General features: G+C 39.4%; 1 protein-coding gene across 1 annotated transcript; it reads left to right on the plus strand.

The window, feature by feature from the left end:
- The first annotated feature begins 67 nt into the window (after positions 1-67).
- LOC144016802 (solute carrier family 25 member 36-A-like) lies at positions 68-21,461 on the plus strand. Its single transcript, XM_077518129.1, is given in 8 exon segments — positions 68-528; positions 2,123-2,287; positions 6,956-7,033; positions 11,630-11,730; positions 18,045-18,111; positions 18,199-18,488; positions 20,062-20,211; positions 20,214-21,461. Coding segments are annotated over 8 exon segments (933 nt in total). The 5' UTR covers positions 68-487; the 3' UTR covers positions 20,255-21,461.
- Positions 21,462-23,929: the final 2,468 nt, after the last annotated feature.

Below are 23,929 nucleotides of genomic sequence, written 5' to 3' on the forward strand. Positions count from 1 at the left end.
ACGTTACGTCGCTTCCTAACCGACCAATCATCGACCTTGTTTCCCAGCCTATGAAAGTACAGTTAATACTATGAGCTCTGCCCTCTTGCCGCAGCGACCTAAAACGAAGGGCAGAATCTGGACGAACGACTGGATGTTCTATATAAAACGTCTCGGGGAGCTGCCTCTTGCTCTCAAAACCAAGACACGCCGCGGTGAATCGCACCCTCTTCTTCTGCTGCAATCTGGGAAAAGAAGCTAGCTGCTAAGGCGCTGAGAAAAAGAGACATCGAAGCAGACGCGCAGGGCCCCGAGTGGCGTTCGAGTCGCCTCACCGCTGGATCATCACCAACAACCATCGTCGTTGCGTCCAACGTGTGCATCCTCACGACGGCAAACAAACATCCACGAGAAAACATACGGGACGGCAACCTTTTTTTTTTTTTTTTTTTTTTTGGCTCCTCTGCCGCAGCCCGGAGGTTTGCTGCTTGGCAGAGTATGCTAAATAATGAGCCAAAGGGACACACTGGTTCATTTGTTCGCCGGGGGGTGAGTACAATAACATCTCTTGACGTCGGTGATATTATTAGGCTTCTAAATCATGTCGTAGCACAAGTGTCGCTCATTTATTAATATTACTTGCAGTCATCATGCTACTGCCTTTCGCAGCATTGCGTGTAGTTCACTTGTCATTGACCTAATATATAGATAAAAAAAACTAACATGATTTGTCTGACTTAAAAATGGCCGCACTTCCGGCATAAACAAAATAAAACGCTTGAGTTTACCATGTCAATATATTTTTTGTAAAATCTGAATTTTTTTGCTTTTTTTTTTTTTTTTTTTCTTTGCCTTAAAAATTTCAGAATGCTGGCCAATCTCCCACATCCATTGTTAAACAGATCATTCAATTCTATCCCTGAAATGAATTAAGATAATTAAAAAGCTTTTCAATGAACTATTCTGCAGACAGGTCTGACAGCCTTTCATTCATGCTAATGACAAAAGTGTTGGGGCCTATTGTTTTCTTTTGCTGTTATCATTCAAAGATAGCAGTTTGATGACAAAGCAACTCAGGGGAGACACAGGGAAATGTAGCTTGAGGTAAGAGCAGAATCTAATTTTCTTTTTCCTTGTACAAGTGAGCTCATGCTCCTGGCACATGCGGCGGTTAACGCTGCACTGAAAACTAGGCTAAGGGTCACGGCTGCCTTTCCATGAATGTGGGTCGGCCTTCTGAGAGGTAAATATAGCTGGTGCTACTATGAAGAGAGTGTACATTTTCTGCCAACTGCATAGAAGTCAGCACACGATACCGTTTTTTATTCATCTGACCTAATTCAAAAACCATTCAGCATTGCAGGATTTCCGCTTTGGTTTTTACTGCCGTTTTTTTTTTCATTATTATTATTTTTATAAGAGCATACTTTTATAGTTATTTGGTGAAAGCTGAGTATATAAGAAATGATTAGCCAGGTTAATAGGCAGTTGTTATAATAAATATAAATAAGTTTCTGAGATCCATATTTTATATTTTCAATGCAGAACATTGTTTACTTCTTCTACTTGAAGGTCAGAGTAACCCAATCAGAAGTTTGCCAAACTCATGCCGCATCTTATTGTGTGCATTTAAATAACAGTCTAAATCAGGGATGGGCAAACTCGGTCCTCGAGGGCCGGAGTCCTGCAGGTTTTGCACATTTCCCTTCTCCAACACAGCTGATATATGATCAGCTCATCAGAAAGGTCTCCATAAGCCTGATAACAATCCTGATAGTTGGAATCAGATTGTGTTGGAAGAGGTAAACCTGCAGGACTCCGGCCCTCGAGGACCGAGTTTGCCCATCCTCGTCTAAATCCTAATCCATGACCTAATTTTGTCCCATTTAAAATTTGTTTTTATTCAGCTGTGGTGTCTTCACAGTTCACACTAAAATATAACATACAATCAAACACAAGCTCACATTTAATTCAGATGTGTGCCTTATTTATCATCTCACTAATGTTCCATGTGCGATTAAAACTTTTTAGATCTACTATTGAATGCCAGTAGAATTCAGTTTTCACATTTCTTTCCTTCCATGTCCTGCTTTGTCTTCCCACGGTTTCCCCCCTCAATGTTTTCTCTCGGCTTTCTTTACAGATGTGGGGGTACAGTGGGTGCTATCTTGACGTGTCCTCTGGAAGTGGTGAAAACCAGACTGCAGTCCTCCTCCGTTACACTTTATATCTCTGAAGTCCAGCTCAGCACCGTAAACGGCACCAGCGTCGCCCGTGTGGCTCCACCGGGACCTCTGCACTGTCTCAAGTAAGGATGAGTGTGATGGCGAATTCCACACCCTTGATAGGAATTATGATGGCATCAAATGTGCCCAACAGCGTTATTGCAACTATCAAACAATGAGGTAGTATATCTTTATTGGCAAAGTATGTGAAAACAGTCAAGGAATTTTTCGCTGGTAGTTGGAGATACTCTAGTATTACAACAAACCACTATATCAAAATAGACATTGAGGACATAAACATAAGTACAGAGAGTCATTAAGCAATGTAAGGTGTAGAGATAGACCGATAATCGGCCGGGCCGATATTTGACATATTGGTACATATCGGTATCGGCCTGTTTTATTCTGACGGCCGATATAAGCGATCCATTTAAAACTCCGTCTTTTCGTTTCGAATGCAGCCCAGAGTGTCTCTGTCTGTTATGGAGTCCAACTCCAGCAACGTAACGCCCATAGCTGCATTTGATTGGTTAGCCGTGCAAGAGCTAGAACCAATCAGTAGTGTATGCCGTGTATCACAGTAGCCGGTCACACACGCACCCACGGACACAACGCGAGACACATGCTTCGAAGGTAAGTTAAAAGAGAAGAGACTCCGCCGAACTTTTCACCATGATAAGCTAAACATATTGAATTATGTGGTGTATTAAATGCACTATATGAATGGAGCTGCATTGCCTTGCATTGAATCCCCGCTAGCTAACAGTGGTGTGTTCAGCTTAGCATGTAGGCTAACACCCAGTAGCTAATTCGCTACTTGAACTACTCGGGGAGGGAATCACACACATTTTCACTTAATTAAGTAAATAATGTTTGTTAGAAAGGTTCCAAATATTAACAGTTGTCATTATTATATTGTCTAGTTCCATGTTAAGAGTAGAGTAATGTCATTATATTTACCTCTCGTGACGCACACATTGCATTCTGGGTCACGTCCACTACTTGTTGCATAGCGGTTATTATGCAGTGAGATGCCACAGTGACACTAAATAGCGTTTAGTTACTTTATATTGTGTTTATTTGTCGCACTGGTTTGCCATTGTGTGCCTTAAGCTTCGACGTAGATTTGATTGACAGCTCGTTGTGCACCTCGTTAAAGTCCGCTCCGTAATAAATTAAGTGTCTCAAACACCGTTTAACTACACGAACGTGTTCTCTTCCGTATGTTAGACATTAGTAGAGAAGTGCACTAAAGTATAGTGTGCTTATTTGCTCGTTTTGTCTCTCTTTTCACGTCATGTCTGCCGTCTGTTGGGACATTATCCTCTCAATCGATGCCACTAATATGTAACATCAACGGCCGTAGTCGGCTGCAATTAATGTTCAGTGATGTAATTTCGTTACGTGCATCATACTTTGAATAATGAGCTCATGTTTGGTGTGTTGTATAACTTTCTCGTGTGTTAGTAACTATTCATGTGGACAGCTAAGACAGTGCTTGTTAATGTGAATTAGCAATGTTGCAGCCCAGTTATTATTTAGACAAGTAAATCTGTGCCATTAAGTGATACAGTACAGTACAGTAGTGAGAGAATAGTGTGTCCATATACACACACGTGTCTATAAGTGTAAAACACATTAAACAGCAGAAACCGGCAGCGGTCCACCGCAACAATGTCTGTTTAACCAAGTTATTCTTACTATTATTATAACCAAGTTATTTTACTCTACCTTTTTCTGCGTTGATTGGGGCATCCTAAGTGGCAGTAAACTACATGATGAAGTGTGTTGTATCCTGAAGCTGTCTTTTGACAGTTCTCTTGTAGAGAGGAGTAGCATGATATTGCTGTTCTCGATTTAAGATCCTAAGCTTATCAATACTGTCTATATGGTAACAATAACAATAATCATAATAAGGTCTACAAGAACTGTATGGTGTTCAGGGATGAATAGTTTTTCTCATGGATTTTTTTTTTTTTTTTTTTTTTGCTGTAGTAATAAGTAATGCCACAGCTGATGCACATTTTGAATGACAGGGTTCCTCCTATTACTTCAAAATATAAGAATATAACATTTATAGAATAAAACTACAAGTATCCCAAATGCTATAAAAGGTAATGTCACATTGGCCCCCACATTTAACTCCCCCCGCCACCAACGTCTTATTGCAGATGGAAGGATGTAAAATGAAAAGTGCAGTGTGAGAATCCATTGTAAAGAACGGTTAGGGTTTGCATTATTCAAAAATTTGGTGCCAACATTTTAACTTTTACTGCAAATGAATATCGGCTTCAAATATCGGTTATCTGCCTCCTTGACTACTGATAATCGGTATCGGTATCGGCCCTGAAAAAAGCATATCGGTCTATCTCTAGGTGTAGTGTATAAATATTAGTGCTGTCAAATGATTACAATTTTATAACTTAAGCGCACAATTTTCCGTAATTAATCGCGATTAATTTCCTACTTCTGCTTCCACTTTTTTCTTTAAAGCTTGTAACAGATATTTTAATTGAGTAAAATCTTAGAATGAATGTAAAATCGTCATATAGAAAATATATTTAGAATCAAAGACTTCTAATAGCTTTCTTTGATCCTTGAATAGATAACTTCTGTAAAATACGACAAATGATAAAAATGGACTCAGCTTTATAGGTTCTTTTTTCCTCATAGAAACACTTCCCAGAACTTCTCGCTTACTGGTTTAGTTCTGCTGACAAGCACCACACTCCTTGCGAGACCACATCGAGGTAACTTGAGCCACGGAGTTTTGCTATGAGATGATACGACGCTTGTTTGAATTTGGCTCTGCAAAGTGTGTAAATTACTTGAAGCGTTCTCCAACAATCATCAAGCAAGTAAATCAGAAAGTAAAACTATCTTATAGTTCATGTTTATTTTTATTCATCTTCCTGCCAGTGACTCCTCCCAAGTTTGCCTGCACACTGAGTTAACGGAGTTAATTTTTAGCGCTTTAATGAATAAAAATGTATCTCCAGATTTACCGCTTTAATTTTGACAGCCCTAGTAAATACATCAACAAATGTTGAAATGATACAGAGTCTTTGAGCAATACGAAGTGTCCGGTAGTGCGCTAATGCTAATACAGTGACCAAGTTCAAGCCACTGTAACATGCAGTTTGAACATTTATTTCAGTGATTTTTTTGGCTTACCACTAGAAGGAGCCCGCATACCACAAGTGGTACATTAACCACACTTGGAATCTGTAATAACCATTCCTGGACTGTATTGACACTTTCCCTCTTTAGACAGTGGTTTACAATTGTCATAATTTATTTTGATTATAGCTTTGTCTTTTACAACAGTGGTAATGATGTACACTATCAACAAATAACAGCCAATAGATAACTATTAAATTAGTGTTGATTCAAGATTTCCATAGTAGTTTTTTTTTTTTTAATCGCCAATTAAGTGTTAAACCTTTTAAAACTCACATACATAGCTAAAAGATGTTGCTATTTAATGAAGACATGCACTTTTTATATGGCTTCAGATGCCACATGGCGATAATGGTGAGTGCAGGAACATTGACATTCATTAACTTATTAAGTAAACGTTTACTGTAATTATTCTCTGGCAACCAATTTCCAACGCTGTTATGTTTAACACGTTATGTAATACCTGTGAAAATAAATGTGTATACAAGGTTTCATTTCCCAAATGATTAACTAAAGGATCTCTCTCATGTTTGTTTCTTTGTCACAGATGTTTGCCCCAAGACAGTACAATTTAACTTTTGTTAAACAGTAAGAGTTCCTCCACAATTTTTCCTTTATTCAGCAGCAGCTGACATGTTTAAGTTACCTGGAGGATCTAAATTCCCAGTAGGTGTGATTGTGGCTGGCTGCTCGTCGATATGCCTTGTAAATGACTGGCAACTAGTCTTGTACAATTCAGCTCACTCATGACCCCTAAACACGAGAGGCGATCAAAAATGGCAGGATTTTAAGAAATTTGCAGTGGAAGGGCATTTATTGCTTAGTGGCTCAGCTTTTGTAGAGTCACAAATCAGTGACTTGTGCAGCCACAAGCAGAAACCTCACACCACTGTTGCAGACGAGAATAGCGAGATTGGGCGGGATGGGAAAAGAAATAAAAAATGTTGAAGTAGGTCAACATGCAGTGAGAGGGAGCCTTGTTATGTTTTTTTCATTACTGAGTTTGGTTGCGTAACCGTGGGTAACAATTTTACTCTGAGCTCTCACAGTGGGAGAGGATTTAAAATCAAAGCGGGGGACTCTAAATCACTCCGTTTTTGCCGCTTGACCAATGTCAAAATGAACACCACTTGAAAGCTGCAATGTAGAAATTGTCAAAAAAATTGTAAACATTGAGCATTTATTCTACAGTAAAGATGAACAGAGCAAAGGCACATGCCACTTTATTTATTTTGGGTGTCGCAGTATGTTGATCATGACCTTGTAAATAACCGGATTTACAAAATGGGAAAGGCCATGGCAGGATGCCCTACGAGTGATAAATTAGCAGTTCATCTGTCATGAAGGGATCACATTGTATCTACATTTACCAGGGAACAGAGATGTACTGCCAAATGCAATAGCGTTGCGCTCAATTTCATGTCATTACTGCACTTGGTATTTAAAAATGTAATGTATATATTTTTTTAATGGGTGATTGTTTTAGATTTATGGATTTCCCTTCATGTACACATGAATGGAAAACATGTTTGTATACTGCATACATAAAGTCAATTGTTTTCTCTCTGCAGATTAATATTCGAGCGAGAGGGACTGCGCTCACTCTTTAGAGGACTGGGACCCAACCTTGTGGGCGTGGCACCTTCGAGGTACGAACACGCTTTAGCACATTTTAGCTCTGTGCTATTCCAAGAGTTATGCGCAACCAAAACAGGATGAAGTACTTCCTTCATGTTTATAATACAGCAAATTGACACTCTCCAAAAGTAATGGCCTAAGTCATGTTTTGACAAATAAAGATCTCAGGTTGCTGGTCACCTCTGCTAAAATCGGCTGCAAAAGGCCCATTGAGAACTGTTGCAACATTACCGCAAATGTAAAAGCCAGAAGTAAAATGAATTATTCTTTAGCTTCTTTGTTCTCTGCGAAAAAATAAAATATGAAGCCAATTGAGTCACATTAGTGGTGACTCTTTGCTTCTGTATGGCTGCATTATACTGGCCCCTGGTGGCCAAGGTAGGCACAACAGAAGGAGCAGCACAACAAATTGAAGTGAAACATTAATTCATGATTCAGAAACTGTTTACAACTTTACATTCTGTAAATTATGTTGTTACCTGTATGTTTATGCTGCAAAAACAATATCCGAGCATTATTTTTCTTGAAAAACAAAATATTTTGTTGGGGTTTTTTGGGGATGCGGAAACACAATGACTTCCATCCACTTCAATGGGAAAAGATGATTCAAGGCGAGTGTTTTGAGTTCAGAGGGTGGAAACAAATTAAACTCATATCTCAAGGTTCAACACTGCTACCTTGACAACACCTACGTCGCACCTTCTTGTGGGATCGTAGGGCATTACAAAAGAAAACTAGTGCAAATAGGTTAATGAAAATACCCGCCTGTGTGAATTTGTGAATAGCGAACTGCAAATAGGTATGGATTCATAAAAGCAGTTTGAAGAGTGCATTTCTGATTTACTGTTATTGCTTAATATTTTTCTGCAAGTTACTTGACTCCTTCGGAATATTCTCTTTGAAGTTTCTGACTCCCAAACACAGTATTGGCAGCAATATGAGAAGCTGACTAATTAGTATAGGAATGCAGTGAGGTTCGTTCAGCGATTAGACCAGGGGTCTCCAAGTTCGGTCCTTGAGAGCCCCTATCCAGCCTGTTTTCCATGTCTCCGTCCTTCAGCACAGCTGAATCTAATGATCAGCTAATCAGCAAGCTTTGCAGAAGCCTGATAACGTTCCCGATCATGAATCACGCGTGTCAGTGGAGAGAAACATGGAAAACAGGCTGCATTAGAACCTCCTGCTTGGAAATGGTCAAACCTGAGATGTTTATTCTCTCTGAGCCTGGCCAGTCGGGGTTGCATAACAACTTGACGTCATCCTACCAGAGTCTGTCGAAAAACTGCAACAGAATGTGCTGGCCAGCTGCGGCATGGCTCTCATGTGACTGTTATATTATTACAGTGGGCAGCTCCTGTATTGGGCCAGTTGTTTTTGCATCTGATTCCTGACCTGTTCCGTTTTCTCTCACTGCTTCTTGTTTTTCAAACCCTAACAGTCCCCTGTGTGTTATATTTCAACAATTTAAATAATGTTGGTTCAAAGTGACATGGTACGCCCTCAATTTTGCACACTATTGAGGCCCTTAGATGGAAAATGTCAGATGACATTACATTATAAGAATTGTTGTTCTTAAAAGTCATTGAAATTGTTTACAAGGGGACGGTTAAACAAACATGTTTTAAAAATGTTGAAATGATTTCGAAGCATTCAGCAGTGTGCAAATTTATGCTAAGGTCAACACCAGATAGATAGATAGATATATAGCTGCTAGATTAACAGTGTGAAAAACAAAATATTGTGATGTCTCAACTTAAGTCTAATAAGAAAAGTAAAATTCTACAGTATTGTACTTTATAAAAGCAAGGCTTGTAACTAACATGTATTTAAATGTTTATTTCCATCTCGAAATTCAAAAACGGGACATTATTTAAAATTGATAGTGAAGAAAATCCACATGTCCCCCTCCCAAAATAAAAAAAAAAGATCATTCTTTTCCAAAGTAAAAGTAGATGTTTGCAAATGTCTTATTTTGATGAAACACAAAGAGCCTGAAAAACACGTGAAAATTGCAACTATGATTGTGGATCTCAAAAACGTGTGAAAATCACAATTATATTTGTGTGGTTAATATTGAGACAAATCTCAGGGTTACACTGCGATATTGGTGCTAGTTCCGTTAGCACCATGTTTTGTATCATGCTATTAAGCTAGCAACATTTCATAAGGTCAAGTTGCGTGGCTATTTAATAAACAATGTGGAAGTCTTTTTGTCAACTGTGAACGGCAACAGCTTGGGGCAAGCTCCCGGCCTCTTCTTTGAAGACTTGTTCACTATCTGACAAACTGGTGCCTGTGAAGTTCGCTGCCAACTTTAGCACTCATATCTGAAAAATTGGCCGAGTGACGGCTTCTATCGTGATCAACTGTTAAATGGGTTAATCGTAAGTTCAGGTACCACTTTACTGTGTATAACTTTCTTACTTGGCCTATATAGTTTTAATGTATTGCACTGATTTTTGCTGTACTGGATTGTAGATTTTGTGTTATACATCACAGAGATTACAGATTACGCACATGCAGGCAACGGTACAGTACCACCTGAATTGAGTTTATTTGGGGTTTGGTGCGTCCCCCCACAAGAACATCTCTGCTGTAGTCAGGTTACAATTTCTTTTGTCTGCAGCATATAGAACAGCTTGCATGATACATTACTTATTAAGCGAGTTAAGCATTCAAGGCCTTCGTGATCAAGTGGGTATCTGCGCTCACGTTTCAAAACGAGGACAGTGAGGAGAGGTTACCGGGTTTAATTCCACTAAGCAGAAATGTTGATTAAATCCACTGAGATGTTTTTATTCCATGTGCAGCTTATATCAAGAGTTAAAATGCTTCTAAAGCTGATTATGTATTTCAGTAGTTGGACACAAAATGTTAGACACAAAATTTAACAAGCACAGATTCTTATTTATTTTCACCATCCATTTTCAAAACTGTAATGTTCAGCATCCTGCTCACGCTGTAGCTTTTTGCTCTTGAGCCCCCCTTCCAGTTGGGCAATGTAATTCTGTACAAATCGCAATAAACATGCATTCCTTCTTTAACACATTACATGTGATCTTTAACGTTTGCCTTGAATAAAATGTTCCATTATGTCGGCCGGGCGGCACGGTAGTCGAGTGGTTAGCACGTCCGCTTCCCAGTTCTGAGGTCTCCGGTTCGAGTCCAGGCTCGGACCTTCCTGGGTGGAGTTTGCATGTTCTCCCCGTGCCCGCGTGGGTCTTCTCCGGGTACTCCGGTCTCCTCCCACATTCCAAAGACATGCATGGCAGGTTAATTGGGCGCTCCGAATTGTCCCTAGGTGTGCGTGTGAGTGTGGATGGTTGTTCGTCTCTGTGTGCCCTGCGATTGGTTGGCAACCAGTCCAGGGTGTCCCCCGCCTACTGCCCAGAGCCAGCTGAGATAGGCGCCAGCAGCCCCCGCGACCCTTGTGAGGAATAAGCGGTCAAGAAAATGGATGGATGGATGGATTATGTCGGCCTTTATTTTGTTGTTTGCACAGAACTAAGCATAACCAAACAGTCAGTACCTGCCTGACTGATTGCTTAAGTATGTAATCTACACTTGGCATTGGAATTTTAGTGCTGTTATTCTCATTAGTGTTGTTCCGATACAGATACTGGTATCGGCAGAGGTGCCGATACTGCATTAAAACAGTGTTATCGGTATCGGTGACTACTCACAAGTAACATGCCGATACCATTAATTCCAACGCTAATATAGGATTTTGGATGCAGCATCTTGTGTCTTGCTCATGCACGACATTCACTAATATGTGACATGTTCACTGCATGCTGATCTAAGATATCCTATTGGCCCTTGAATGCTCTGAACCAATGGCAGGACAGCTTTTTCATGTGGAGGAAAAAAAACCTTAAGTATCGGTATGGTATCGGCCGATACTGCAAAGCTGGGTATCGGCCGATACTGCAAAGCTCGGTATCGGTATCGGGAGCTAAAAGACGGTATCGGAACAACATTAATTCTCATTATTGAAAAATACACATTTTTGGGGGGTGAATTGACAAACATGTTTCCCCCGTATATTCTCAAGACTCACCTGTTCAGGTTTTTATCCATTTTTTTTTTTTTTTAGCGGTGGGGGAGAGTAGGTCATCAACCCCTTTTTTTTTTTTTTTTTTTTTTTGGGAAGCTTTTTGGGGGTGTTTAAAAAAAAAAATAAAAAAAATTCCAATACATTTCCAATTGATGTTAATTATACACAGATTTTTCCTATTCCTGGGCCAGCCTAGCAGGCCCTATCATCCGCGAATAGTGGGGATGTGCTGTATAGTTTTATGTTGTAATTTCAACATTCACCACTAGATGGCAGACATGGCTCATTTGAGTTTGCACTGGATTCTTTTTTTTTTTTGTGGATTTGGTATAACACAGTGTAATAGTACTTAAATAAAATTAACATTTTGAGTGAGTTAGATTTTTTATTTTTTTTTAAACGCACAAAAAGTTGTGAAAAATTAAGTTCCCATCCCTGCTAAGTATATTTATTTATTTATTTATGTATTTTTTTTTAACTCTGCATCTAAACATGGAAACATTTCTCTACAACCCACCGCCTTTAATCCTGATATGTTTATTTGCTAAAGGGCGATCTACTTCGCTGCCTATTCAACAGCCAAGGAGAAGCTGAATGGCGTGCTGGAGGCAGACTCCACCCAGGTGCACATGGTGTCTGCTGGAATGGCAGGTAACCGAGGTTCCACCCCCCTCCCTTATGTCTGTTTGTCTGTCTGGATAGCCCACTCTGTCTGTCAGTCAGTCTGCCTGAGAAGTATCTCTCGAATGATGGGTTTATATACAGAAAGCCCAAAGTATGACGGAATTACTCCCTCAATAGTCACCAGATGATTTGTTTTTCCTCATGTTAAATTATTCACCTCCCCCTTTCACCCCTCAATCATATACATATGTGGATTCATCACAAATGTACACCTTCATTAATATTTAAGGAACGCTAAAGCTAATACGTACTATCTTTACATTGGTTTTTACTTACTCAAATATGTAAAAAGAGGTGTACCAGAAAGCACAATTTAAGACTCTCAGGATCATACAAATATGTTATTGTGGGGGGGGGGAATCATGTTACTTTCTGAATCATTTTATATCTAAAGAAAACAATTCTGAAAAAGGAATGTTAAAAATATGAAGTATAGTGGAACCTTAAAAGTCAAACTTGCTTTTATACAACCGTTCTCTAAGCACCATTTATTAGTCAACAGTAGTAAGCAACCGCAAATGATACTTTGTTTAATCAACTATTCGGCTATGCCAACACAAATAGTTCCGTAAACAGTAGCTTGAGCTGTGGAGTTGACACAGATAATAAACCAAGCAAGTCTGTTTTACTGTTTCACTTCTACGGACAGAGTCTGATGATTATTCCACTTCACGTCAAGTCGTGCCACGCTATTACGTCATTTACCGAATCAGACACTCCATGATGAGCAGAAGTTACACTAAGTACCCCGGACTGTGCACTCGTTAGTCGCGTTAGCATGTTGGCGAGCTTCTGCTCCTGTTTGCTCGTGTGTCAATGTGTCATTTAATCACGTGAGCGCCTCCGCGTTACTCGTAGCTTCGTCTCTGCATGCCTTCGACAACTATTAATACTTTAAATCTAATGTTATTTCTGGAAATATGCAACGCTAAGTTTTAAAAACACATAGTTATAATATATATAATCACTGACCATTGATGTAGACCAAATTAGACACCTGTGAGGTGGAGTGATTTGTCAAGTTAAAAGTCTGTGTTGTTGCTCTGTATGTCATCACACATGGAATGACTTTTGTCCAATCAAATTGCTTGCTTGAAATTAAGTGTTGGATAACAGGAAAAAAAAACCCCATATAAAACTGTTCTTAAATTGGGATTAAATAAAATGCATTTCACAATTAATTAAATATTTAGAAGTACTGTTCGAAAAGGTTAAATGTAAGTTAGTGTGTTTTGTTTGGCTTTACTGTATTATAACTACAACTTAAAAGTTAAACACAACTACGTAATGTACTTTGCTGGATAAAAAAAAAAAAAAAAAGTTTAAGCCACTGCAACATGCACAGTTTGTGGTCCTTTGCGTACCACTAGAGGGAGCCCATTATCTTTGTCAGTTTGAGAGTCATATTTTTCTCAAAAAAAAAAAAAAAAAGAGAAAAAAAAACTCGAGTTCACTGTCCAAATGTTTGAAATTTGAGGTTCCACTGTGCCACCACTTGTCACTGGATTCTGTAGACTTTCCTTTCACTCAGAGGATACAATAACAAATCGGTACTTGACGGCTTTGCTGGCCTAATATTTACTGACTCCATTTTGTGCACGCTTGCACTGTGTCAGTACTAACAGCTACACTAATATGCAGTCTGTGTTTGGTGCTGTTAGGAAAAAAGCCACAAGGTCCTCGAAGTTTAGGTTGTGCTTTTTAGAAATTCGTTAAAAAACAAAACAAAAAAAGAAACACATTTCTTACATTCTATTAAAAAACCATCATCCTCCCCTTTTTATTCCATTATCATTATTATTCTTATTTTTATTATTTTTGCTTTGAGGCCTCTTAAGAGGGCTCTAAATGGTTTTAACATCCCAGTTGTTATTTATGCAATGTGGTCTGGGCCCCCTTCTTTGCTCTGTCTGTATAGAGGAGAGAGCACGGCCCCCAGTGGTCAACAGGGGCCCCTGGCACTCGGGCGGACACGTCAGGTAGCACCTCATTTCATTACACTGGTATGATGGTGATTTCAATTAGTATTAGTAAGTTGTGGCTTTTAATTGTAATGATTATGGCATTGCTTCTGGCAATGTATTCTCTTTTGGTTTGTGTTTTCTTCTGCTGCTTTCCCTTAGCGTTCTGTTACCTCCGCAGTAATAGTTAAGTAAAAATATATTTTGTTGTTCAGCACAAAAGAAATGCTAACCTTGTCACTGATACAGAGCTTTAAATATGTGAGTTGTTATCATTTATGTTTGTTGTTGAGGGATAATTGGCAATTATCGCCAAGATGCAGAACGTCATTTTATTTTACTTTCAACACAACAACAGTTCTATTTTGAATACAAACAATGCGTGCTTGTATGTGACAAACATCACATGAGTGTGATTATATCAAGTTGGCAACATTCTTAATACTTCCCTTTTTTGTATTCCTCACAATATTTTGGCATGGCTGTGTCTGTGTTTTTAGTACATAAGGTCACAAACTCACAACTTAAGCCAAAGTCAAAAATTCAAAAGGATACATGTTACATACTGTAACAACAAGTCTGTCACATTAATCTAGTTTGGAAGCTCAATTAAAACTTGGTTACATATATGACTGTTTCTGTAAAGTAACTTTACAAATTGATTCCACCACCTCATTGAGGTTGGCTGTGGGCTTTTTTGTACGTGACTACTTCCCTGTTTTACACACAGATACATATCCCTTCCTGTTTTCAATTGAAACCATATTGGCTGTCTCCAAAAGTAGGCCAAACCACAGTGAATGTTGGCATGCATCTATTAGAAAGAATATTGTATAAGATGCAGTTGCATGTCTACTTGAAAAATACTGTCTACTGCTACAGTAATTTGAACATTACAAGAATAAAAATATTTAAAAAAAAATGTTGCAACATGAACACTAGTTCATTCATGGTCATTGAGCTAATTGTTAAACCGTCTATTTCATAAGTTTTGTCACTTTGAACATCTCAAAAGAAAACAGTGGTACCATGGCAAATTTAATTCATTGGATGACCACTTGTATGCCAAATACTTTTTTGGCTATCAATGAATTGAAATACCATTACTTTGTAAAACAGATTAATGAACCTACAGATAAAATGACCCCACCGTCACTTTCAGTAGGCTTAGAAAGCAGAATTAAAGAGTTCAATAATCTTCAACAAAAATAGGTTGTGCTGAAATACTTTCTGTTTTCGTTCTGTCAGTTTTGCAGTCAAACTCAACTGTTTGCCGCCATCTAGTGGACAACAGTGAAATTACATGCTAAAAAATGTGAGACAGAACAAAATTAGAGTAATTAATTGTACAAAAAGAAAAAAGAAAAAATCTGTGTAATAGCAGGACCGCAAACCTGGAGCCCACGATGGAGATTGGTTTACTGTACTGTACATCTCAGGGTTTGTGGCCTAGAGAGTGACATCGGGATTCTGGAGTCAAGTTGCAGCAGCTATTTAACACACTTAGATTTGTGATGGCATCTCCTCAGTGGTCCATGTGAGTGTTTTTGTTTTGTATTTGGCTATTGTTGGCATTTTTAAATCTTACTACTTATCTAAAGCTAGCAACACAAAGTAAAAAAATCAACCCAACCAACTGCTTGAAACTCAAAAAAGTTGATCAAAAAGTTAATTACCCGATCAGCCATAGTTGGATTTAATGACTTCGACATTATCTCATACTCCAAAAGTTGTCTTTTTTCTTCTAGATGACAAACAGACAAGGTTAGCATTTCCACTTTTAACCAAGACATTTTATGTAGCCTTTTCTTCATGTATTATTTAACCCAGTATGTTACGCACAGTAGTAGCAGGAAGCTTAAGAATTCTCCTCCTGCTTTTTTGTTTTTTTACTTGTTCCTGGCCTGGAACTGGAATTTTGTTCCGGTTCGCGGCTTTTTTCGTCTGCATTTTGTTTGGCTCATAACGACGAATAAAGGGTGGGATAAATTAGTCACAAAGTGGGAATAGAATATTGTAAATGTAAAAACTAAATGAAAATAAGCAAGGGGGGTGGGGTTTAGAGACAAAACCCTCCATCTCTAAAAATGGTTTTGGGTCGGGTGGGTGGATGTGACTGCTGCTTGTGTGTGACTGTGGTACAGAAAAGCCTGTGTCTATTTTAGGGCTTTACTGTAAAGCTTTCACCCCTGCGTGATTGGGTGGGACATCCCCGCCAACTGAGCCCCCCATATCTGCAGGCTACTAGCTGCAGCGGGGAGGAGCTGGAGGAGCTTTGCCCCTCCCCCGTGAGTACACGCCATAGACGCTACCTTCTACTTCTTCCCTCTTTTTTTGTCTTCTGCTTCCTCCTCCTCCTCTTCTTCTTTATGTTCTACTCTGCATCCGACCTGCGTCAACATAGGGCTGTTGTACCGAGATGTTAGATGCGACTGAGGTCTCGTTTGCTCTGGTCTTAGCTCTTCTACCAGGGCATCAGTTGTACTGCACTTTCTAGTTAACAGTACAGAAAATACACACAATGGCCTGTTTGATGCATTTGCAACTTCATTATGCACTTTTCGAAAATAAAGGTCAACTACTTTTAACTAGGGGTTGAACTGACAAGTCAGCATTGACAATTAACACCTGAAGTCAGCTAACGCTAATTGCGTGTTTTGGTGTCTTCCAATCGGCCAATTTAAAGAGGACTTTTGACTCGCCTGTGACTATAACACTACACAGCAGTAAAATGTCCAGCCAACAAAGGGATACATACACCTACTTGTGTGTAAGAGTACAAAACAGCTAGTTGTGAAAGTACATAGCGGTTAGCCAACTTAGCCACGCTAGCTTAGACTATTTTGATCACCACTCATTTTAAACAGTTCATCAAAAAATGTTCGCTCACCATTCGTGTTTGCTGGTAACAGTAGCGAGTTCCCTTCAAATTAATTATAGTTATTCCAATTTGTTTAAAATTAAAATTAAAATGGGAGTGGACTTCCTGTCTATATAGCACTGTATCTTCATCATACAGTTGGTGTCCAAAGAGAGTGAGACAGCTGTACTGAACGCAGGTGGCTGCCACTGTTTTATCTCCTAAAACATCGTTTTACTTTTTAGTTTAAAATGGCTTGTTATAACCAGGATCCAGCTGTGCTTTGTGGCTAAAGGTAGAATCCTAGTCGGTTATTGCGCCTATTGGTGCCATACAAAATAAATCCTCCACAGTCGTGCATCAGCAGCCTCCTAAAGCTAAGCTAACAAACGGAAGAGACGTTTTTATTTTCTGCCAAGCGTGACGGCGTGAGAGTCTCACGACAGATGTTTGATACACTGCCGAGATGGGCTTCATTACCGTGCGACTGAATAGTTGATTTAAAGCTCATTAGCTGGCTAACTCATTTAGCTATTCACATACACGTGTATCCAGCTGAAGGAAACTGCTTTGGTCTTAACAGCTTGATGAAACCGCTTGCTCTTACAGCCCGGCTGGCTTGCTGAAGAGAAAAATATGCGCTCCCACTACCAGTAATTACGATCAGCTTAAAACTCAGTTGCTTTTTTATGGTATGCTTTTATTTGTGTCTAATGAAATATGTATTATGCGAAAATGTCTGTGGCGCCAAAAAAAAAAAAGAAAGTTGTGGACCGCTGTCCTTAGTTGACTTATAGTCGACATTCATTTCATTTTAATCGACTACAAAAATTCTTCAGTCGTTCAACCCCTACCTCCAACATTAGTCCTGATGAATAATGGGGGTATGTCCTCCAAACCTAATCTTGTTTTTGTGTGCTGCACCAGGTTTTGTTAGATGAGCTAACTATCCCAAGTGTCTAACCAACTAACTGCGTCAGCGAGAGAAGACGCTGCAATGACATCACTAAGATGTGATGTGAAGTTTTGTGGGGAAAAAATAAAAATAAAAAAAAAAAAGACTTGACTAGATTTGACCTGTATGAACTTTACAAGCTCTGACTCACTAGAAATGAAACTTTAATTTTCAATTTGGCATCATTTCACACTATGACATGATGACTGAAGATAATTAAAAGACTGTTCACATCTGCTGTATTATTGCTCTGACATTAGCTGAGAAACATTTAACATCAAATGGATATATGCTGTGCATGCGTCGCAAAGTTATACAATGCATTTATGTCCGTGACTCAATTTCTAAGCCAATTAGTATTACAGAAGCAAATCCATTAAAAGGTCAGTTGACCCTGTACTTTTGCAATGTCCTGTTTGGTAGTGTAGAATAAACTGTGCGGGGGATATAATGTAGTATTTCCTACGCATTCTACGTTTGTCTGAAGTTCATTGCGCTTTTTTAGGGTTCACCGCCATCACAGCCACCAACCCCATTTGGCTGATAAAGACCCGCATGCAGCTGGACTCCAGGTGAGGAGCTTTACATATGAAATGTTACGACACAGCATACAAAGCAGCAGTGGTAACGAGTGAATTTTGTTGCGGTCGTGACCACAGGAACCGGGGCGAACGCCGCATGAACGCGTTTGACTGTGTTCGGCGGGTGTACCAGATGGACGGCCTGCGAGGTTTTTACAAGGGGATGTCGGCGTCGTACGCGGGCATCTCTGAGACGGTCATCCATTTTGTCATCTATGAAAGCATCAAACGTAAGCTGCTGCAGTCCAGGGCTCAAACCAGCATGGAGGGCGAGGAGGAGTCTGTCAAAGACGCCTCGGACTTCGTTGGCATGATGCTCGCGGCGGCCACTTCTAAGACCTGTGCCACCACCATTGCATACCCACACGGTAATCGAGATCTCTTTCTCACTTTATTGATTTACAAAGGATGAATGTAACTGTATACGTATTTGACAAAGAGACTTTATTTAACCTCAAGTCATGTTGTCTATTTATATAGCGCTCGCCTTTATTTATATAGCGCTTATAGAAAAGAGAAATTTAATTGTTCCAGTAATCTACACAACGAAACCAACCAAAGTAGGCAGGCTGAGTTGCAAATAATATTAAAGAAAGGAAACACAGAACGTATTATCAACACAAGTCTTTTTAAATACCAAAACAAAATTTGTCATAATTTCAGTGAGGTAAGAATGTTAGTATTTTTTTAGTTAAGTTTGTTCAGTGTTCATTATAATCAGTACAATTTTTCTCCCCCCCAAAAATAAAAAATCGGCTGATTTATTTTTTATTTTTTTTGCTTTGTTGTCAAGTTAAAGCAACACTAAGGAACGTTTCAACCTTCATAAAATATTTTCACAACTCCTCTGATGAAACACCAACTTAAAACTAATTGAATGGTACAATTGTCATTGCCTGGGGGGGGGGGGGGGGGGGGGGGGTCTGTATCGCTTTTACTGGAACTTTGAGGAGGGTGGCAGGACAAAAAACTACAAATGTGCTACTTTACAACATACGTCACTTCCCCCTTTCCCCATTCGTTACAAAGATGGAAGTCGATTCGAACGTCTATGTGTGATGCATGGCATGAGCTGCAAAACAGCTGGAAGGTTTTGTCTGAGGAGACAAAGAAAATGCGCTTTTTAAATACAGGATTTAAACAAACTACTTCTCAATTTACAGCTATGGGCTTCTCTTAATGTCTGGTGGTGATTTTTCCCTAAACCCCCCCCCCCCCCCCCCCCCCAGCCTGTATTTTGCCATTTTGTGTTTGTTTTGTAAACAGCGGGACGTTTCAGTGGAAAGACAGTATTTACAACCCTCCAGCCAATCGCAGAGCGGGGGTGGCGTGTCGCAAACGGGGCCGGGCGAATTTGTCGGCTGCGTGGCGTCACTCCCGTGGCAATTTGACAGCACGCACAGATTTTTTTTCACTCACTGATTCACACATGTAAGCTTCTGTGAGTGAAAAAAAATATATAATAATCCGTGTGTGCTGTCAAATTGCCGCGGGAGTGACGTCACGCAGCTGACAAATTCGCCCGGCCCCGTTGGACAAAATCACCACCAAGCATTAACATAAGCCCAGATGTGTAGACTAAGACAGAGTAAAAGTGTGTACATCCTGTATTTAAAAAGTGCATTTTCCTAAGTGAAAACGGCAGACCGGACCTTTAACAACTAACCACAAAATTTGTTCAAACAGTTAGCTAATCCAATATCGCTGATCGACTAGGTGGAAAGTCACAAATCCACCTGCTCGAAACAGGCTAATTTCCACCAGGGTCAAACTGTAATTATGGATGCGTGTTCTTACGTTGAAAATCAAGAACTAGCACCGTTATAGGACACCTGTTTCTACAATTGTTTATTGCAATACTGGTTTTCTCAAATACTGAGATGATGTCTTCTGTCCTTAAGTACTCACGAAAGCGTCTTTACTCCCCCTGTCAAACTACAGAGGTCATCCGCACGAGGCTACGAGAAGAGGGGAGCAAGTACCGCTCCTTCTTCCAAACGCTGCTCACCGTACCCCGAGAGGAGGGTTACCGGGCGCTATACCGCGGCCTCACCACCCACCTTGTCAGACAGATTCCCAACACGGCCATCATGAGTGCACCTATGAAGTGGTGGTCTACCTGTTTGGCCGTTAGCTCGCGCGGCCCCGCTCCTTCCACTGTGTACAGACTCAAAAAATGTAGACCTTTTTGGTAAGGAGGAAATGAAGACCAAAGGAAAACTAAAGATGCTGAAGTGGACCAGCAAAAGTACAAACGAGTAATTTATGAAATGTGAAAGGAGGAAGTTCTTTGGTACCGTTTCAACCTTCCGTCCTTAGTTTGTCGGAAGAGATGGATGCTGAATGTTGCCTTGGGTCAGAGATGTGTTGGCAGAAAGAAAGTTGCCTGAACAGGAGGAGCTTCTGGAAAAAGTTGATGAGCACAACTCAGTGGCCTTAAGCATTGTTTCTACGAGTGATGGGTGAATTGCTGCTTTTCATTCCTGTCGAGAACATTTCGGAAAGGGGGAATGCTTGAAGACAGCCGCGTTTGCTAGGGAGGATGAGAACAAAATACACCGTTGTGTGATTCGCAAATTCGCCTATTTCAAAGAATTGATTTTTTATTTTTTTAAACCTATCCTCAGTTATTTTGTGAACCTATTTGATGATTTTATGATTAGGCCAATGAATTGTACAGTGGTGCCTTGAGATAAGGGGGAGGATAAAAAAAATGTGATCATACATTTGTTAGGGGAAATCAGTTCAATTAATTATTAAATCAGTAATTGCTCATTATTAAATGAATAATCAATTGACTCATTAATTTAAGGAGACTCAAACTTAATATTTAAAATACATTCTGAGCTAGCTTGCGGTGCACCAAATCTATTTGGTTGGCTGAGACTCTGCTCCTAGTCAAAGTGCACGAGATCCATATGTTCCGTTCAGTCCAAATCGAACGGAACCGGACCAAAAATGGGTCGGCCGTATGGGAAAACTCCCAACATTTCCGATTATCAGTCCGCCCCTGGAGGAATGTTAAATAAGTAAAGCTGTCCCTGTGATGGAGTTTCGTCTTCAACGGCTCCTTGGAGTCCACCGGTTTTGGTTTTTGCGGCGCGATTTTCGCAGCACTGGCTTGGACGAGAAGCCGTGGCACGCTGTAGGCGACAGATTGGTCAGGTCACTCAGACCGGAGCCACCGAAGCCCACCTGTAGACGTGTCGGCAGTGCCAGGAGAAGGAGATGCAATTCCTTTGTCCTTGATGAGACAAGGCAAATTTATTTGTATTGCACATTTCATACACATGACAGTCAATGTGCTTTACACAAGGAAAAACAACACCATAAACAAAAACGGTAGTTAACATTCAGAGCAAAGAAGAGAAAACAAAAGTAGGATGCAAAATTTAAAAACATTTAGCGCAAGGAAGTTTAAAATAATAATAAAAATAATTAAAAGGGGAAAAACATGATTGATTAAAGCTGTGTAAAAGTCCTTAATCAAAAGTATGTGAAAGTTTTTCAATCTGGATTTAAAAGCATTTACACTCGGGGCCCAGTTCACTTCTGTTGGCAGCCTATTCCATTTGTGTGCAGCATAACAGCTAAATGCAGCTTCACCATGTTTGCTTCGACTTACTTGAGGACTGGAGTGATATATTCTGATCTCTTTGTTTGGTCAGAACTCGAGCTGCAGCGTTCTGAATGGGCTGCAATTGTCTCATGTTCTTTTGAGAGAGTCCAGTCAGAAGACCATTACAGTGATCGAGTGCTGGAGTCACTGTCTTTCTTTGGCACCATCTTGATGGCAAGGAACTGTCGAAGTGAGTTAAGGAGCTCAATTTAGACAAAAATAGTCGTTTGCTGCCATCTTGCGGCATCATCAGGCAATTAGAGTACAGGATAAGTCTTAAAGGGATGTCAATTCCTTGCAGATTTTATAGTAGTTGTTCAAAAATAAATACATTTGTACACATACAACAAGAAAGTGTTGTAGTAGTTGATGGATGTTTGTCGAAGGTTCAGTGTCAGAGTGTTTGCTTTTATTAGGTCCCCAACTCCCATATCTTTACACTACACAACTTCAAGCATTCCCCTTGAAGCAACTGGATCCCACGGAAATACAAAAACTTGAAATGGCCTATCACTCAACTCGTAAAGGATGGGGGGGGATATTATTTTTTGCTTCCATGATTCAGTGCCTGGTCATGACGGTAAGATCTCAATTCAAGGCCAAGTTGAATTCTTTTATGAGAAGTCTGTGATTTGCGTGATTGTCGAAAAAGCGGCAAAATTATTTATTTTCCAACAATAAGAGAATAGTTCACTCCCCCTGTTTGTGTAGTTGATGTATTTGTGCGTCTATCACATTGAAGTCGCAGATGCTCATTAATGTATCTGCAGTATAGCATCCGCATGTGTAATAAATACCTACAAAAGATTTCCCAGCCCCGACACTAACTTCTAATTTAGCAAGACTGTGAGTGTGGAAAAGTTCCTGTGCAACATGCACAGGTGTCGTTCCCTCTCCGGCAACACTCCTTCCTTCCTTTGGCTTCCGGCCGAGCTGATAACATGCACTTTTGTGGCCTTTTTCAAGGCTTGTGCTTTGCAATTTATTGTGTGGACAAGTTGAGTTGTGTACATTGGAAAAGAAGATAAAATGTATATTGAAAAACGTATTTTGCGCTACTGTTCTTATAGCAAATATATTGTACAGTATTGAGTTCTCAGTATTTGTGATTCATGCCCTATGTGTCTATATAATAAGAATACTGTATATGCAATTATGCATATCATTGTTTTTTTTTTTTTCTCTGTCTGCGTACGAGTTGTTGCAACTTTTTTTTTTGGGTTCTTTTTTTGTACAATTGAACTTTCTTTGAAACATGACATCGATTGTGATTGACAGATTTTTTGTTTTGTTTTTGTTTTTTTAAACGCCAAGCATTAATTAATACTTCATGCTGAAGGGCAATTACTTTCAGCCACATTTTTTGTTGAAATATCATAATTTGTGCTGTTCACATACTTATCATGTTCAAGTCGGAGCAATATGGTTAGTGTTATACGGTGTGAGTGTTAAAAAAAAAAAAAAAAAAATGTATAATGCTTTTAAATTAATTTAAGAAGTTCCGGAAATGTGAAACCTGTTCTTCAAAAGATTATCCTTAATTCTCCTGACCATTTTCCCCCCATAGGTAAAAACAAAGTGAGCACGGCATGTTGTATAAAATATGACCTATCTGTATTCTGCCTCAGTATTTTTTTTTAACTACATTCTCAATCTCCACATAGATTTAGCCATTTTCCCTAAAGAAAACAGAAATGCAAGAAATCAAACTTATTTATGCATGATTTCTCTTGGAACATTTATTCCAGCGTTGTTACAGAGGCAAGCAAATGTTACTTAGGATCATTATGAATTCACACCCTGGTGAAATGTAGCTAACATTTAGTTACAAAGTTTAAAAAAAAAAGAAAAAAAAAAGATTATTTTTAACGTTTTCGTTTACCACACTAATCGTGTTTGTCTTTTGCTCTGTTGTACTGAAGGTCAGTTACCAAAATGTGACATACACAAACTGGACAGGTGCTGATTTTTCTTTTCTTTAACTTTTTTTTTAAGTTCTATTTTAAATTTTCCCTCATTTCAATGTTTGCAATTGAGTGTTTTTACCTTGTATGTGTGGACAGTATGCTAAAGATTTTTTTTTTTTTTTTTTTTGCCAGCCCAATCACTGTTTTTTGTTACTAAAACAGAAGGAAATAAAAATGGTTGTGAAAATAAGAGTTTTGTTTTTATTATGGAACACAGTGCTCA

This window comes from Festucalex cinctus, chromosome 1, assembly GCF_051991245.1.
Source record: "Festucalex cinctus isolate MCC-2025b chromosome 1, RoL_Fcin_1.0, whole genome shotgun sequence".
Lineage (NCBI taxonomy): Eukaryota > Metazoa > Chordata > Actinopteri > Syngnathiformes > Syngnathidae > Festucalex > Festucalex cinctus.